The following is a 17,250-nucleotide window of genomic DNA, read 5'->3' on the forward strand; positions in this document are numbered from 1 at the left end:
GGATCATCATCCCCAATGTTGGAAAAAATTTCAGCAGTTTTATCACAGGCAATTTCAGCAGTTTTAGCAATTTCAGGCAGTTTTGTACGCTTTGCACTAGGAGTAGAAACATTGCCAACACCAATTATTTTACCATTAATAGTAGGAGGTGCAGCAACATGTGAATCATTAGCATTGCAAGTGGTGTTAATAGTCCAAACTTTAGCTACATTTTTCTCTTTAGCTAGTTTTTCATTTTCTTCTCTATCCCACCCAGCACGCAATTCAGCCATTAATCTTATATTCTCATTAATTCTAACTTGGATGGTATTTGCTGTAGTAACAATTTTATTTTCAATATCCCTATTAGGCATAACTTTCGATTTCAAAAGATCAACATCAGAGGCAAGACTATCAACCTTAGAAGCGAGAATATCAATTTTATTGAGTTTTTCCTCAACAGATTTGTTAAAGGCAGTTTGTGTACTAATAAATTCTTTAAGCATAGCTTCAAGTCCAGGGGGTGTGTTCCTATTATTATTGTAAGAATTCCCATAAGAATTAGCATAACCGTTACCATTATTATAAGGATATGGCCTATAGTTATTACTAGAATTGTTCCGATAAGCATTGTTGTTGAAATTATTATTTTTAATGAAGTTTACATCAACATGTTCTTCTTGGGCAACCAATGAAGCTAACGGAACATTATTAGGATCAACATTAGTCCTATCATTCACAAGCATAGACATAATAGCATCAATCTTATCACTCAAGGAGGAGGTTTCTTCAACAGAATTTACCTTCTTACCTTGTGGAGCTCTTTCCGTGTGCCATTCAGAGTAATTAATCATCATATCATCAAGAAGCTTTGTAGCCGCCCCCAAAGTGATGGACATAAAGGTACCTCCAGCAGCTGAATCCAATAAATTCAACGAAGAAAAATTTAGTCCTGCATAAAAGGTTTGGATGATCATCCAAGTAGTCAGTCCATGGGTTGGGCAATTTTTAACCAAAGATTTCATTCTTTCCCAAGCTTGAGCAACATGTTCATTATCCAATTGTTTAAAATTCATTATGCTACTTCTCAAAGATATAATTTTAGCAGGGGGATAATATCTACCAATAAAAGCATCCTTGCATTTAGTCCAGGAATCAATACTATTCTTAGGCAGAGATAGCAACCAATCTTTAGCTCTTCCTCTTAATGAGAAAGGAAACAATTTTAATTTTATAATGTCACCATCTACATCCTTATACTTTTGCATTTCACACAATTCAACAAAGTTATTGAGATGGGCAGCAGCATCATCAGAACTAACACCAGAAAATTGCTCTCGCATAACAAGATTCAGTAAAGCAGGTTTAATTTCAAAGAATTCTGCTGTAGTAGCAGGTGGAGCAATAGGTGTGCATAGGAAATCATTATTATTTGTGGTTGTGAAGTCACACAACTTAGTATTTTCAGGGGTGGCCATTTTAGCAGTAGTAAATAAAGCAAACTAGATAAAATAAATGCAAGTAAACTAATTTTTTTGTGTTTTTGATATAGAGTGCAAGACAGTAAATAAAGTAAAGCTAGCAACTAATTTTTTTTGTGTTTTGATATAATGCAGCAAACAAAGTAGTAAATAAAATAAAGCAAGACAAAAACAAAGTAAAGAGATTGGGAAGTGGAGACTCCCCTTGCAGCGTGTCTTGATCTCCCCGACAACGGCGCCAGAAAACAGTCTTGATGCGCGTATAATTGACACGTTCGTTGGGAACCCCAAGAGGAAGGTGCGATGCGCACAGCAGTAAGTTTTCCCTCAGTAAGAAACCAAGGTTTAATCGAACCAGTAGGAGTCAAGAAGCACGTTGAAGGTTGATGGTGGCGGAATGTAATGCGGCGCAACACCAGGGATTCCGGCGCCAACGTGGAACCTGCACAACACAACCAAAGTACTTTGCCCCAACGAAACAGTGAGGTTGTCAATCTCACCGGCTTGCTGTAACAAAGGATTAACCGTATTGTGTGGAAGATGATTGTTTGTAGAAAACAGTAAAACAAGTATTGCAGTAGATTGTATGCGATGTAAAGAATAGGACCGGGGTCCACAGTTCACTAGAGGTGTCTCTCCCATAAGATAAAAGCATGTTGGGTGAACAAATTACAGTCGGGCAATTGACAAATAGAGAGGGCATAACAATGCACATACATGACATGATAAATATAGTGAGATTTAATTGGGCATTACGACAAAGTACATAGACCGCTATCCAGCATGCATCTATGTCTAAAAAGTCCACCTTCAGGTTATCATCCGAACCCCTTCCAGTATTAAGTTGCAAAACAATAGACAATTGCATTAAGTATGGTGCGTAATGTAATCAATAACTACATCCTTAGACATAGCATCAATGTTTTATCCCTAGTGGCAACAACACATCCACAACCTTAGAACTTTCTGTCACTGTCCCAGATTTAATGGAGGCATGAACCCACTATCGAGCATAAATACTCCCTCTTGGAGTTAAGAGCAAAAACTTGGCCAGAGCCTCTACTAATAACGGAGAGCATGCAAGATCATAAACAACACATAGGTAATAACTTGATAATTAACATAACATAGTATTCTCTATCCATCGGATCCTGACAAACACAACATATAGTATTACAGATAGATGATCTTGATCATGTTAGGCAGCTCACAAGATCCAACAATGAAGCACAATGAGGAGAAGACAACCATCTAGCTACTGCTATGGACCCATAGTCCAGGGGTGAACTACTCACTCATCACTCCGGAGGCGACCATGGCGGTGAAGAGTCCTCCGGGAGATGATTCCCCTCTCCGGCAGGGTGCCGGAGGAGATCTCCAGAATCCCCCGAGATGGGATTGGCGGCGGCGGCGTCTCAGTAAGGTTTTCCGTATCGTGGTTCTCGGTACTGGGGGTTTCGCGACGAAGGCTATTTGTAGGCGGAAGGGCAGGTAAAGAGGCGGCACGAGGGGCCCAGACGACAGGCCGGCGCGGCCAGGGCCTGGGCCACGCCGCCCTGGTGTCTGGCCACCTCGTGGCCCCACTTCGACTCTCCTTCGGTCTTCTGGAAGCTTCGTGGCAAAATAGGACCCTGGGCGTTGATTTCGTCCAATTCCGAGAATATTTCTTTACTAGGATTTCTGAAACCAAAAACAGCAGAAAACAACAACTGGCTCTTCGGCATCTCGTTAATAGGTTAGTTCCAGAAAATGCACGAATATGACATAAAGTGTGCATAAAACATGTAGATATCATCAATAATGTGGCATGGAACATAAGAAATTATCGATACGTCGGAGACGTATCAATCACATAGAGCATTACAATCAAAATCATTGACCCTCATCTTAATGATGGGCTCCCAACCATCTTCTAACTTCCTAGGAATAGAAGTTTCAAGTTTTAGTTTATCCTCTCTAGCTTTTATGAGAGCATTTGTAATATGTTTTGTAAAGGCCAAATTTATAGCACTAGTATTGAGACTTCTAGCAAGTTTTTGTAAGAACTTTATAACTTCAGAGATGTGACAATCATCAAAGTCTAAACCATTATGATCTACAGCAATGGGATCATTGTCCCCAATGTTGGAAAAAAATTCAGCAGTTTTATCACAAGCAGTTTCAGCAGTTTTAGCAGTTTCAGGTAATTTTGCACGCTTTGCACTAGGAGTAGAAACATTGCCAACACCAATTATTTTACCATTAATAGTAGGGGGTGTAGCAACATGTGAATCATTAACATTACTAGTGGTGGTAATAGTCCAAACTTTAGCTATATTATTTTCTTTAGCTAGTTTTTCATTTTCTTCTCTATCCCACCTAGCACGTAATTCAGCCATTAATCTTATATTCTCATTAATTCTAACTTGGATGGCATTTGCTGTAGTAACAATCTTATTTTCAATATCCTTATTAGGTATAACTTTTAATTTTAAAAGATCAACATCAGAGGCAAGTCTATCAACTCTAGAGGCAAGAATATCAATTTTATCAAGCTTTTCCTCAACAGATTTGTTAAAAGCAGTTTGTGTACTAATAAATTCTTTAAGCATGGCTTCAAGACCGGGGGTACACTCCTATTATTGTTGTAAGAATTCCCATAAGAATTACCATAACCATTACCATTAGCAGAAGGATATGGCCCATAGTTGTTACCAGAATTGTTCCTATAAGCATTGTTGTTGAAATTATTATTTTTAATGAAATTCACATCAACATTTTCTTCTTGAGCAACCAATGAAGCTAAAGGAACATTATTTGGATCAACATTAGATCTACCATTCACAACCATAGACATAATCACATCAATCTTATCACTCAAGGAGGAGGTTTCTTCAACAGAATTTACCTTCTTACCTTGTGGAGCTCTTTCCGTGTGTCATTCAGAGTAATTTATCATCATATCATCAAGAAGCTTTGTCGCCGCCCCTAAAGTGATGGACATAAAGGTACCTCCAGCAGCTGAATCCAATAGGTTCCGTGAAGAAAAATTCAGTCCTGCATAGAAAGTTTGGATGATCATCCAAGTAGTCAGTCCATGGGTTGGGCAATTCTTTACCAAAGATTTCATTCTCTCCCATGCTTGAGCAACATGTTCATTATCTAATTGCTTAAAATTCATTATGCTACTTCTCAAAGATATAATTTTAGCGGGAGGATAATATCTACCAATAAAAGCATCCTTGTATTTAGTCCATGAATTAATACTATTCTTAGGCAAAGATAGCAACCAATCTTTAGCTCTTCCTCTTAATGAGAAAGGAAACAATTTCAATTTTATAATATCACCATCTACATCCTTATACTTTTGCATTTCACATAGTTCAACAAAATTATTAAGATGGGCAGCAGCATCATCAGAACTAACACCAGAAAATTGCTCTCTCATAACAAGATTCAGTAAAGCAGGTTTAATTTCAAAGAATTCTGCTGTAGTAGCAGGTGGAGCAATAGGTGTGCATAGGAAATCATTATTATTAGTGTTTGTGAAGTCACACAACTTAGTATTTTCAGGGGTATTCATTTTAACAGTAGTAAATAAAGCAAACTAGATAAAGTAAATGCAAGTAACTAATTTTTTTGTGTTTTTGATATAGAGAGCAAGACAGTAAATAAAGTAAAGCTAGCAACTAATTTTTTTGTGTTTTGTTTTAGTGCAGCAAACAAAGTAGTAAATAAAATAAAGCAAGACAAAAACAAAGTAAAGAGATTGGAAGTGGAGACTCCCCTTGCAGCGTGTCTTGATCTCCCCGGCAACGGCCCCAGAAAAAGAGCTGTTGCGTGGGAGGCAATTCCCTGTGGTGTAACTTTTCTTCAGGTCCCCGGCAGCGGCACCAGAAAAAGAGCTTGATGCGTGCAGTTGACACACGTCCGTTGGGAACCCCAAGAGGAAGGTGTGATGCAGACAGTAGCAAGTTTTCCCTCAGAAAGAAACCAAGGTTTATCGAACCAGGAGGAGCCAAAAAGCACGTTGAAGGTTGATGGCGGCGAAGTATAGTGCGGCGCAACACCAGGGATTCCGGCGCCAACGTGGAACCTACACAACACAACCAAAGTACTTTGCCCCAACATAACAGTGAGGTTGTCAATCTCACCGGCTTGCTGTGAACAAAGGATTAACCGTATTGTGTGGAAGATGATTGTTTGCGAAGAACAGTAAAGAACAAATATTGCAGTAGATTGTATTTCAGATGTAAAGAATAGACCGGGGTCCACAGTTCACTAGCGGTGTCTCTCCCATAAGATAAATAGCATGTTGGGTGAACAAATTACAGTTGGGCAATTGACAAATAAAGAAGGCATAACAATGCACATACATATATCATGATGAGTACTATGAGATTTAATCAGGGCATTACGACAAAGTACATAGACCGCCATCCAGCATGCATCTATGCCTAAAAAGTCCACTTTCAGGTTATCATCCGAACCCCTTCCGGTATTAAGTTGCAAGCAACAGACAATTGCATTAAGTATGGTGCGTAATGTAATCAACACAAATATCCTTAGACAAAGCATCGATATTTTATCCCTAGTGGCAACAGCACATCCACAACCTTAGAACTTTCATCCTTGTCCTAGATTTAATGGAGGCATGAACCCACTATCGAGCATAAATACTCCCTCTTGGAGTCACAAGTATCAACTTGGCCAGAGCCTCTACTAGCAACGGACAGCATGCAAGAACATAAACAACATATATGATAGATTGATAATCAACTTGACATAGTATTCAATATCCATCGGATCCCAACAAACACAACATGTAGGATTACAAAGAAACGATCTTGATCATGATAGGCAGCTCACAAGATCGAGCATGATAGCACAATTAGGAGAAGACGACCATCTAGCTACTGCTATGGACCCATGGTCCAGGGGTGAACTACTCACACATCAATCCGGAGGCGATCATGGCGATGAAGAGTCCTCCGGGAGATGATTCCCCTCTTCGGCAGGGTGCCGGAGGCGATCTCCTGAATCCCCCGAGATGGGATTGGCGGCGGCTGCGTCTCTGGAAGGTTTTCCGTATCGTGGCTCTCGGTATTGGGGGTTTCGCGACGGAGGCTTTAAGTAGGCGGAAGGGTAGGTCAGGGGGCGTCACGAGGGGCCCACACGCTAGGCCGCGCGGCCAGCACCTGGGCCGCGCCGCCCTGTTGTGTGGCCACCTCGTGGCCCCACTTCTTATCCTCTTCGGTCTTCTGGAAGCTTCGTGTGAAAATAGAACCCTGGGCGTTGATTTCGTCCAATTCCGAGAATATTTCCTTACTAGGATTTCTGAAACCAAAAACAGCAGAAAACAGCAACTGGCTCTTCGGCATCTCGTCAACAGGTTAGTGCCGGAAAATGCATAATAATGACATATAATGTGTATAAAACATGTGAGTATCATCATAAAAGTAGCATGGAACATAAGAAATTATAGATACGTTTGAGACGTATCAGTATTTTCTCCTATCATTGTAAAAGAACAAGTAACTATTTTTTTGGGTTTTAAAATATAAAAAATAAAATAAAATGGTAAACTAATAACTATAAATAAAAACTTAAAAAAATAAAACTGACTAACGAGGTCTCTAGTAACCTTACCGGAATAGCGAAATTGCTTCCCCGGCAGTGACGCAGAAAAAGGGTTGATACCTTCGATCCGTATTATGGATTGTAGTATGATAAGATTTTACCCTAGTAGATCTAGGTTTAATCGAACCTTGGGAAGCACGTCTAAAATGGTGTAAAGGAAACGTCTACAAGACTTGCTAGTTAATTTGATTTTATGTTTACTGGACCTATCTAGTTTACTCTTAAAGGGTTATGTTCAATGATGGAAAATAGGCCAGGCTTAAGGTTTCTCCTGTAGCTATGCATACATATAATTTAAGCGCAAATGTGTAGTAAATAAAATAGAGATAAGATATTTGTGAGCAGCACATCCGTAAATACTCTTGCCCCTAAAGCCAGAAGTGACAAGAGCCTCTTGGTCCAACCACTGTTCCCACAACCGCGAGTAACAACAATTATTAAGCATATGAATACATACCAAAGCATTAAGCTAGGCGATTGTGCCGTTGATCCCGAATGAATCACTAAACATGTACCGTTACTTTTTTCCTTTCTATTACTGAGGTTTGACGGTAGCACGCTGTTCTCCACTCATCCCACCTCTTCCCTTGATCGATCCGATTGACATAGGTACATGCAGATCATCAAATCGAGGCAAAGGGATAAGGATACAAGATTGCAAAACTCCTATTCAATCCTTACACATATTATAAAATTAGATGGACATAAACGCTGCGAGGATTCATCCCAACCCGTAGCCCGTGAGGACTATTCACACATAATATCAAGATCAATAACAAAGATAGAAATCGTTGTGGCAAATATTTGGATTGAAATCACAATATTCTTATAATAGTCGCCAATTCTCAAGGAGATCTCTATTACAATGGTGATGGTTATGGCTATGGAGGAGATTGGAGATGGAATGGATGAACTATGGTGGTGGATCTCCTTCGGTGTGGTGTAGATGGATCTGATGGATGTCGGCTCTGTTTGGCGACGAATGGTTTTCCCTTTGGCGTCGGGTCCTTCACAGATATTGGGTTTGAACTTGGTAAGGCTGCGACACTCATTAAGGGCGTGTGATACGGGCGGGACTTGCCCGTACCGATGCCCGTTAAACCTTCTAGAACCGCCTCTTCGAGCCTGGTTAACTTTGTTGCACTTGTGACGCAATTTTCTTCAGTAATTGCAGGTCCATTTTTCATTATGATGAGATTTCATACACACCATTCAAAGATAAGGAGATTGCACATATTTGCATTAATTAGTCATTAGTAACAAATTGAGAGGTAAACTTAGTTAACTAGATAATACCCCGCGCGTTGCTGCGGAAATTTAGGAAATAAATTTTTATGTATAACTTGAGCTAACATTTGGTTAGACAAATACACTGAAAGAGCATAACAATATGAAAAGCAAGGAGAAAATAAGAATTATAGTGGGCACATACATATTTTGCGATTGATAAATGGGATTCACCAATATATTCAATCTTCAGATAGCAGCAGCGAGTATCTTGTGTATATCAATGAACAAAATTTAGAGATTTCATATGTAACCAATAAATTCATTTACAATCAATAAAATGCTAACATTCAGAAAAAACGATTTGAATTCAGATGTACTGGAGATCACTAAACTTTTTTGTAACCAATACATTCATTTACAATCACTGAAATGCTAACATTGATAAAAGAATGTGATAGCTTGAGCATGAAGCCTGCTGGGTCTCAGTCTACTGTAAAAAAAAGTCTCTCCGTATTTCCTACACAAAAACACAAAGAAGAGTCATTCATGTAAAATTAATTGATTGTAATCTAATAGCAACATACGTACAGAGTATATACATAGTGTGTAATCTAATGACAAAACTGAAATAAAAATTGTTAATAGAAATATTAGTGTAAAAATAGTTGTAAAGACGACCAAAACAAAACCACTTACAGATGTGCTAGCTGGTTAATCACTCAACACCTCTGATTCTGCAATCAAGTAAGTAAATAGCAGAACATATATAGTAAAATACATGAGCGCGATTCTACATTTTTCAGGCAAGACAATGGAGAAAAATTTCCCCGGCAGTTCTATCAGTTTAAACAGAGATATGTAGTTATGTACAATGATTCTATATTTTGAGCAAGTAGAAGAACGATCATAAAAAATGACATAGTCTTGCTCTTGCATGAAACACCTACTGACGGTAAGAAGCAAAGCAAACTATCAGGATGTGTACGAAGGGTCGTAGTGTTGCAGGACCATACTTACATCGAACCTAGTCTCCCATGAACCTGTGGAACAGAATCTCTTCATTCACACTCATGGGCATCAACACGAATGACTAAGAAGCCTCATCGTGAATGAATTACGTATATGGTTAACCTGCTCGGAATGCTGCCATACACTTCCTAAAAAATTCAATCAAAAATGTCTTATCATATTACTTCTTGCGTTCCATAATCTGCAGAGCACAATGTGCGAATACTAAAAATCGACCTGTTCAGATGCAATCCAGTATGGGAAAAGATGTTTTAACCACACAAAACGGTTAGAGGAACAGGAGGCAAAAACTTACATGGTCATGGCGGGTTTATTTAGGACTCAAGGAAGACCCAGTTTTCCTCGCCGATGCTGCTCTGATACATGACTGCTGCAAGTGGAGTCTTGCATTATGTAGGAATTAACAGAAAAAAGAGATCACGCTAGCGGACTGGGTGAGCATGGACAATCAAGGTTGCAAATCTGTCGCACCTGGTTAGTTGGATTCCGAAGGGAAAACTGTTGAATATAAATACACTGCCTAGTCTCTTTCCATCAGTTCGGACTTTTGGTTCAATTGGCTAGTGCAGCAATTTTTCATGGTATCAGAGCCAAGAGGTCTCAAGTTCAAGATCCTGCTCACGCAGTTTTAAAAACAAAAGAAAAAAGATTCTGCGGCCCGCACCGAACCCACACTAAGGACTAAAATAGCCTAGACGTGAGGGGGAGTGTTGAATATAAATACACTGCCTAGTCTCTTTCCATCAGTTCGGACTATTGGTTCAATTGGCTAGTGCAGCAATTTTTCAAAAACTTGATGAATCTAAAACTGAGGTTGGGTCAAGATTGGAGTAACGAAGAAGGTTGAAACGGTGAGGAGGATGGATCACCAGAGATTTTGATCAAATTAGCAGATGCGCTCTGACCCCGCTGCGGTGGAACGATGGGAATGGATCTGCCCCACTACTTAAAGGGAGGAAAGCCTCCACCGGTTACTCTTGGTTAGAGGATACGAAGAGGTAAACAAAAATCCATCAATACTCCGTACCTCTTGATTTGTTGCGTTGGTGGAGATGTACACGGGAGCCTTTTAAAGATGGAAGAGGCGGTGAGTCAACTGAACCGAGCAGAGTAGTGCGTATTTGCAGCATAATGATGGTTTGCTGAATGCGGTTTCAAGAGCATTTGTGGCAAGGATGCCATAGGTCGCAGTGGGAGGATTCATGGTCCACTTGGCCTGCGGCTGGATTTTTTTTTTACTGGAGAAAAGCGAGCGTCTGGTCTAGCCCAAGGAGGATCAACAGCGCGCAACACAAAATAGGGATGACGTGGAGGCACAGGAGGGCTGCAAAATCAGCTAATGGGGGGCTCCTATTTAGAAATAAAAGATTTCTTGACTTAGCTAAGGGTTAAAACGTGAGAAAAAGTGGCGTATTTCACAACCATCACTTTGCCATACCCCATCTTCGATAAGAAGCTTATACAGCCATTTACCTAGTAAGCCTGAGTTTTTGACCTCAAGGTCATGAAAATCCAACCCACATTGATCTTTGGGAAGACATACTACACTCCATTTAACCAGACGATATTTATTTTTCTCGCTATCCCCTTGCCAAAAGAATCTCGATCGAAAATAGTCGAGCTTGTGTAGAACACCTTTAGGAAAAAGGAAGAAAGATATCATATACAGTAATATGTTAATAAGTACTGAATTAATGAGTATCATTCTTCCTACTAGGGATACCAATTTACCTTTCCAACTACTAAGGAGCTTCTGAAGTCTTCCCTCGACTAGTTTCCATTCATCCATTGTTAATCTCTGATAATGGATCGAGATCCCCAAATAACTAACAAGAAACTGGCCTTGCCCACATCCAAACAATTCCGCATATGCAGCTGCTAAATCCTGGGCTTTGCCAAAACAAAACAATTCATTTATATGAAAATTTATTTTGAGACCCGACAATTGCTCAAAAGCTTCTAATATTAACTTGAGATTTCGTGCTTTTTCGAGGTCATGTTCTATAAATAAAATTATATCATCGACGTATTGAAGGATTGATAAGCCACCATCAACTAGATGTGGAATCACCCCATCAATATGACCAAGCGCGTTCGATCAAAATAGCGAGCATATCAGTCACAATGTTAAATAACAATGGTAACATAGGGTCGTCTTGGCGCAAACCTTTTCTTGTCCGGAAATATCGGCCCTTGTCATCATTAACACGGATTGCAACACTACCTCCAGACAAAAAATCATTGATCAACGCACACCACTCTGGTGAAAAACCTTTCATCCCGAGCATTTGTTGAAGAAAAGACCATTTAACTTTATCACAAGCCTTCTCAAAATCTAGTTTTAAAATAACCCCATTCATCTTTTCGGTGTGTAATTCATGGACCGCCTCATATAAAACAAGTACCCCATTAAGGATAGTACATTCTTGCTTAGCGGTATGTGAAGGCAACACCACATGATCAGCCACTGTATCTAGTCTAATGGTGGCCACTTTCGTGAAAATCGTGAAACTTACGTTTAAAAGGCATATATGTCTATACTGTTGAATCCTTTCTGCCTCCTTAACATTTGGTAACAAGATAACCTCACCAAAATTTAGACAAAATAATTCACTAAACATTTGTAGAAGGTCTGCCTTAATAGTTTCCCAAAAAGTCTGATAAAATTCAGCAGGGAAACCATTTGGCCCCGGAGCTTTATTGTGTTCCATTTTGGAATTTTTTATTAACTTCATCCTCTGAGTAAGGAGCCGTCAATAAATCATTCTCATCATTAGATACTTGGAGCATGTCGGCCATTTGAGCTTCATCAAAAGAGAAAGACCTCTCCTCCGGTGATTCAAATAGCCCTTTGTAATAATTTGTAATATAGGACTTGAGTTTTTCATGTCCTTCAGTCAACCCCTCATCCTGTACTAGAGATTGAATACATAGCACACAAATGGAACACAATACCATAGGTTACCTAGCACACAAATGCATTGGTCATGAATCCGCAAAATAGTTTCATTCATGCTAATGACACGTCCTTTCAGCTTTGAAATAACTAGGTGAACTTGGGTGTTGATCTTATCATCCCAGAATTTTTTTATCCGGGGGAGGGTTAGGTCGTCAGGATAGCACACCCTGAGTTGTTGATTTGGTTGATTCGGCGACGTCGTATGTGATCACTAATTCCTTTTCCATTTTCTTTTAGTAGTAAGTAATAGATGTAGTTCAATGGAAAAAAAATTTATTGCTCCCTCTGATTTATAATAAGTACCAGGATTCAGAATAAAATTAGTATATTCTCGACAATTATTATTGATCATCGGAAGAGGAAGTAGTACTACCTCTGTCCATAAATAGATGCCAAAAGTTTGTCTAAATTTGAATGTATCTAGTCACGATTTAGTGTATATATACATTCGAATTTGAATAAATCTTTGGCATCTATTTATGGACGGAGGAAGTATAAATAATTCTGCATTTTGAAAAATTATTAAAAGTGCATCGCTTTTTTTAGAGGGTGCGCACACTAGTAAATTTGGCCCACGATGATAAGGAGGAGAGGCAAGTCCGTTTAGGCCCAGTGAGCTTATAGATCGCTGGCTTTCCCACCGATCCTGCTTCCCGGTTTTCAGATTAAGTAGCTTCCCGGTTTTCAGATTAAGTAGTCCATACGCACTTCGGCAAAGGATAGCAGGAGACACAACGGACGCCGACACCGGGGCGGTGCGGGGCGGCGGGGGGCGGCGCCGGCGCTGGCGCTGGCGCGGGCACCAGCCCCAGCCTTCCTTCTCGTTTGGTTCCTCTGCGTTGCTCGAGCCTCCCCGCGCCCCTTTGCGCCTGCATGATGTCGCTCTTTCAGTGTCCAACCACCGGCAGCTCTGACGCCCGTCACATGCTCGACGGAATGACCGACAGTGCAGCGGCCGCCGGGGAGGACCGGATCGGCGTCCTCCCGGACGATATCCTCCGTCTCGTGCTGTCGTTCCTTCCCTCGCGCGAGTCAGTGTGCACGTGCGTGCTCGCCCGCCGCTGGCGCAACCTCTGGAAGTCGGTGCCCACAGTGGTCTTCTACGGAGAAGAAGAGGCCCGGTTTGTCACTTCTCTGCTTCTCCTTCGCGACCGAGCGCCTCTGCATGAGTTTGTGTTCATATCCTTTCTCGATGGGACGCCCCAAGACGCTGAACTGTGGCTCCGGTACGCTGCGTCGTGCCAGGTTAAGGTGCTTCGACTCGCGGTGCATCGATATGATTTCACCGAGCGTTTGTGGCTACCCGGCATGGCTCTCGTCTGCCACCAGTTGACAACCTTAGATATCTGTAGCGTGGCACTTGGGGAACGCACTCTGGATTTCTCGAGCTGCCCGGTACTAGATGTACTAGAGATGCAAGATTGTGAAATCAACGCCGAGAAGATCTCGTGCCAATCACTAAGACATCTATCTATGGATACGTGCTTTTTCCCTGAGGTTGTCCGCGCCCGTATCTCATGCCCAAGGCTTGCTGCCTTAGAACTGACTGAGAATGTGGGCTTGACTCCTTTCCTCGAGAGCATGCCATCGTTGGTAACAGCATCTGTCAGGTTTGATACAGAGTGGTCTGAACGTGAACAGCCCTATGATCATTGTCTTGACGGTGGTTACTATGGGCACTGTGACGACGACTCTTGTCTTGCTTGCCATCACATCGACGTTGAAGACAATGTTTGTGTGTTTCTAGACGGTCTGTGTGGTGCGGCAGATTTGAAGTTGATAAGAGCATCTCCAGTCGCGTCCCCCAAAGCGTCCCCCAAACCGCGCCGGATTGAGCGTTTGGGGGACGTGTTTCGTTCGTGCCGCGTTTGGGGGACGTCGCTCCCCAGTCGCGTCCCCCAAACAAAATTTCGCAAATTTTAAACTTAACTAGATTCGATTAGATTCGTCCAAATTTACATAGATTCGAACGAAATTTGACTAACTTTAAAACTAAACCTAATCTAGAACCGCTTGCGGCGGCCGGAGGCGTCGTAGTACTGCTGGAAGTTGTACATCTCGTCGGTGACGACCTCCTGCTTGCCGCGCTCGTCGACGGGCTCGTCCACGGGCTCGTCCTTCACCAAGCCGCTTGGTCCTGCCTCGCCGTCGTCGGTGAGGTCCACCAGCGGCTTGCCGGAGTCGAGGATGGACATGGCGATCGCCGCGTCCAGGTCGCCCCTCCAGGCGTCCTTGTCGTCCATGGACGCCATGAACGCCGCCCGCAGCCACGGGCGATCCTCGGGGTCGTCGGCTGGCGGCGATGAGCGGCTGCTGCCGCTCGTACTCCGCCGGCGAGCGCCGCTGCGACGCTTCCTCCAGCTCCTCCTTCACCTCCGGCTTCGGGATGAGGAGGGCGCCGCCGCGCCTCCCTTGCTGCCGCCCGCTGCCGCTACCGCCACGCCTCGTGTTGACGGGCGTCGCCGGCTCCTCCTTGACCTCCCGTTTGGGGACGGTGTAGGGCACCGACCGGTACGACGAGGACGGCGTCGATCGCGCCGATCGCGCCGGTCCCGAGGAAGAAGAGTGCGAGGAGGACGAGTAAGTCGTCCTCCTCGGCTGCCATTGAGGAGACGGCAGCGGCGACGACGGCATCTCCAGCCGCGGAGCGCCGTTGCGGAGGCCGCGGATGACGTTCTCGAGGGTGCGCCGGAACGCCCCGAACAGGCGCGGCCGTCCTTGTTCCACTGTTGGGGCCGCCGACGAGCCCGTCGGTGCTGCGCATCTCGACGTCGTACTTCGCCGGAAGTACGACGTCCACCAGCGTCGTTGTTGTCGACCGCCCACGTCGGATCCCTCCGCTCTGGGCGGTGAGTTGAGCCCGACGGGCCTTGACGGCGTCCCACCATTGGTCCGTGCGCGGCCGCGGCGGCGGAACGCCAATGCCGTTCGCGGCCATCTTCCAGCCGCCGCTGCTTGGCAGCCGCATGTCCGGCGGGACTGGATACCGGGCGCGGTACAGCGCCCACGCCTCCGCCACGGTGAGGCTGTCGCGTCCGAAGCCGTTCGCCGCGGCGATCTTGCGGGAGGACGACATTTTTTGAGCGGCGAGGAGAGGATCTGGGAGGGGGAGGCGGCGGCGACGAGAAGGATTATGAGCGGCGCTAACTGCAGGGCGCCTTAAAACAGCGGCGGCAGCGGGTGGTTGCACGCAATAACTCCGGCGCGGACGGCCACGCGGCCATGCACGACGAGACGCGTCCCTGCGTCGCCTGGGAAAACAGGGACGCCATTAACGTCGCTTGACCAAAGGTAGGCGACGGGGTTTTAGCCTTCCGTGCCGCTGACGGGTCGGGCCCGCGTCGGTTGGCCTCGCGTTTCGTTGTGTCCGGCGTCCCCGGAGCGTCCCCTGTGGGACGGGGACGGGCTCGGGGCGCCGGACACCGTATAGGGGCGCGCCGGACAAAAAAGGGCTTTGGGGGACGCGGCTGGAACGCTTTTTTTGTCCGACGCGCCCCAAATCCCTTTGGGGGACGGTTTGGGGGACGCGACTGGAGATGCTCTAAGTACTCCTGAAATGGTACGTTTTTTCGCATGCTATACCGTCTTGTACATGTGTATCCGTCAAAAGAAGCATAGGCAGCCTACTTAATTATGTGCATTTCATGTTTGTTGCCAATTCCTCTTTTGAATCATTATGTGTCTATCAAGACATCACCTAATAGTTAGTTTGTCAGAATAAAACCACATTTGCTTATGTGTGGTGTGGCTTATATTGCTACTTATGAGTTCTGACGATGTACTATCCAAAAGCATGAGATCAATATTAGTTTTTTGATTCATGGTAGTATTCCCACGCTTTGGATGGCGCTGCTTAATTTATTTCTGATTAAACTAGGAACTTGCAAAATCTGAAACCCTGCCAAAGTTAGGCCTTGAATATAATTTAATTCCTCTTCACTTTGCCCAGATTATTTGCACCAGGGATTTCAAATGGCGCCATACATTTACCAAGTTAAAAACATTGTATCTCAGTGAGTGGTGTCTGGCTGCTGACTTCAGTGGACTGGTTTACTTTCTTCAGCACTCGCCAATTCTAGAGAAGCTTACCCTTGCACTTAAAATTTGTGAGGTACTATATGTTTTGCAAGTACAGCCGGTGTTGTCTTTGAAGTCGCGAACCATTTACCTTTGATTGATTTGAGTTAAACATTTTTTCTACAGCAAGAATCTTTGAACATAAAAGATGATAGCTACAAGCCAAGCAAAGAATATCTTATATCGAAGAATCTCAAGGTAGTTGAAATCAAGTGCTGCTATGAAGCTGAAAGTATTCACCATATTGTGGAGATCCTCATTAACCTTGGAGTACCCCCTGAGAATATTAACATCCTACATAACCATGAATCGTCTGATCGTAAGTAACTATTACTCTACTACCACTATTCACAATTATTATGCCTGCATTATGTGTATACAATTTGGCAACGGAAAATAAGGTACATGAGATTAGTTTAGACAAAGTAAATGACATACTATTTGGAAAACTAGACATTCCAAGAGCTGCTGAAGTTAGTAAGAAAAGGCTAGGCCGCTAGGGCGAAACAACATTGCAAACTATATCACGTAACAGTGTCACACCATTTTTCATCCTCTGACTGATGATGCCACCATATGTTACCTAGCACACAAATGCATAGGTCATGGATCTGCAAAATAGGAAGTTAAAACTTTTTATCAGTTTAATGTTTATGACACATGCAATAACTAGGTGAACTTGAGTGCTGGTCTTATCATCCCAGAAATTTGTTATACTTCGACAAAGAGTTTCCTACATTTTAAAATGAAGCAGGATTTCGTGCATTCCAGGCTTTTCTTCGGGCCCTCGATAACCAGATGTACCTTTTCGTTTCTCTTAGTCGGGCCTTTCGTGTGCTGACTATTTATTTCGTATTATTTTCTCAGGCTTCAGTT

At 43.1% G+C, this 17,250-nt stretch overlaps 1 protein-coding gene and 1 long non-coding RNA gene across 2 annotated transcripts; both read left to right on the plus strand.

Moving 5' to 3' along the window:
• Positions 1-13,170: 13,170 nt before the first annotated feature.
• LOC139833245 (F-box/FBD/LRR-repeat protein At3g52680-like) lies at positions 13,171-14,071 on the plus strand. Its single transcript, XM_071823473.1, has 2 exons — positions 13,171-14,028; positions 14,066-14,071. The coding sequence occupies exons 1-2, from the start codon at positions 13,171-13,173 to the stop codon at positions 14,069-14,071; spliced, it is 864 nt and encodes a 287-aa protein (XP_071679574.1).
• Positions 14,072-15,839: 1,768 nt separating this feature from the next.
• LOC127334926 (uncharacterized) lies at positions 15,840-16,688 on the plus strand. Its single transcript, XR_011748033.1, has 3 exons — positions 15,840-15,856; positions 16,247-16,408; positions 16,501-16,688. It is a non-coding gene; the product is annotated as an uncharacterized lncRNA (long non-coding RNA).
• The last annotated feature ends 562 nt before the right edge of the window (positions 16,689-17,250 follow it).

This window comes from Lolium perenne, chromosome 1 (assembly GCF_019359855.2).
Source record: "Lolium perenne isolate Kyuss_39 chromosome 1, Kyuss_2.0, whole genome shotgun sequence".
Lineage (NCBI taxonomy): Eukaryota > Viridiplantae > Streptophyta > Magnoliopsida > Poales > Poaceae > Lolium > Lolium perenne.

What these genes read in the sequence shown, in the direction of transcription:
- LOC139833245 (XM_071823473.1), top strand. Translation starts at nt 13,171, where the DNA reads ATGATGTCGCTCTTTCAGTGTCCAACCACCGGCAGCTCTGACGCCCGT.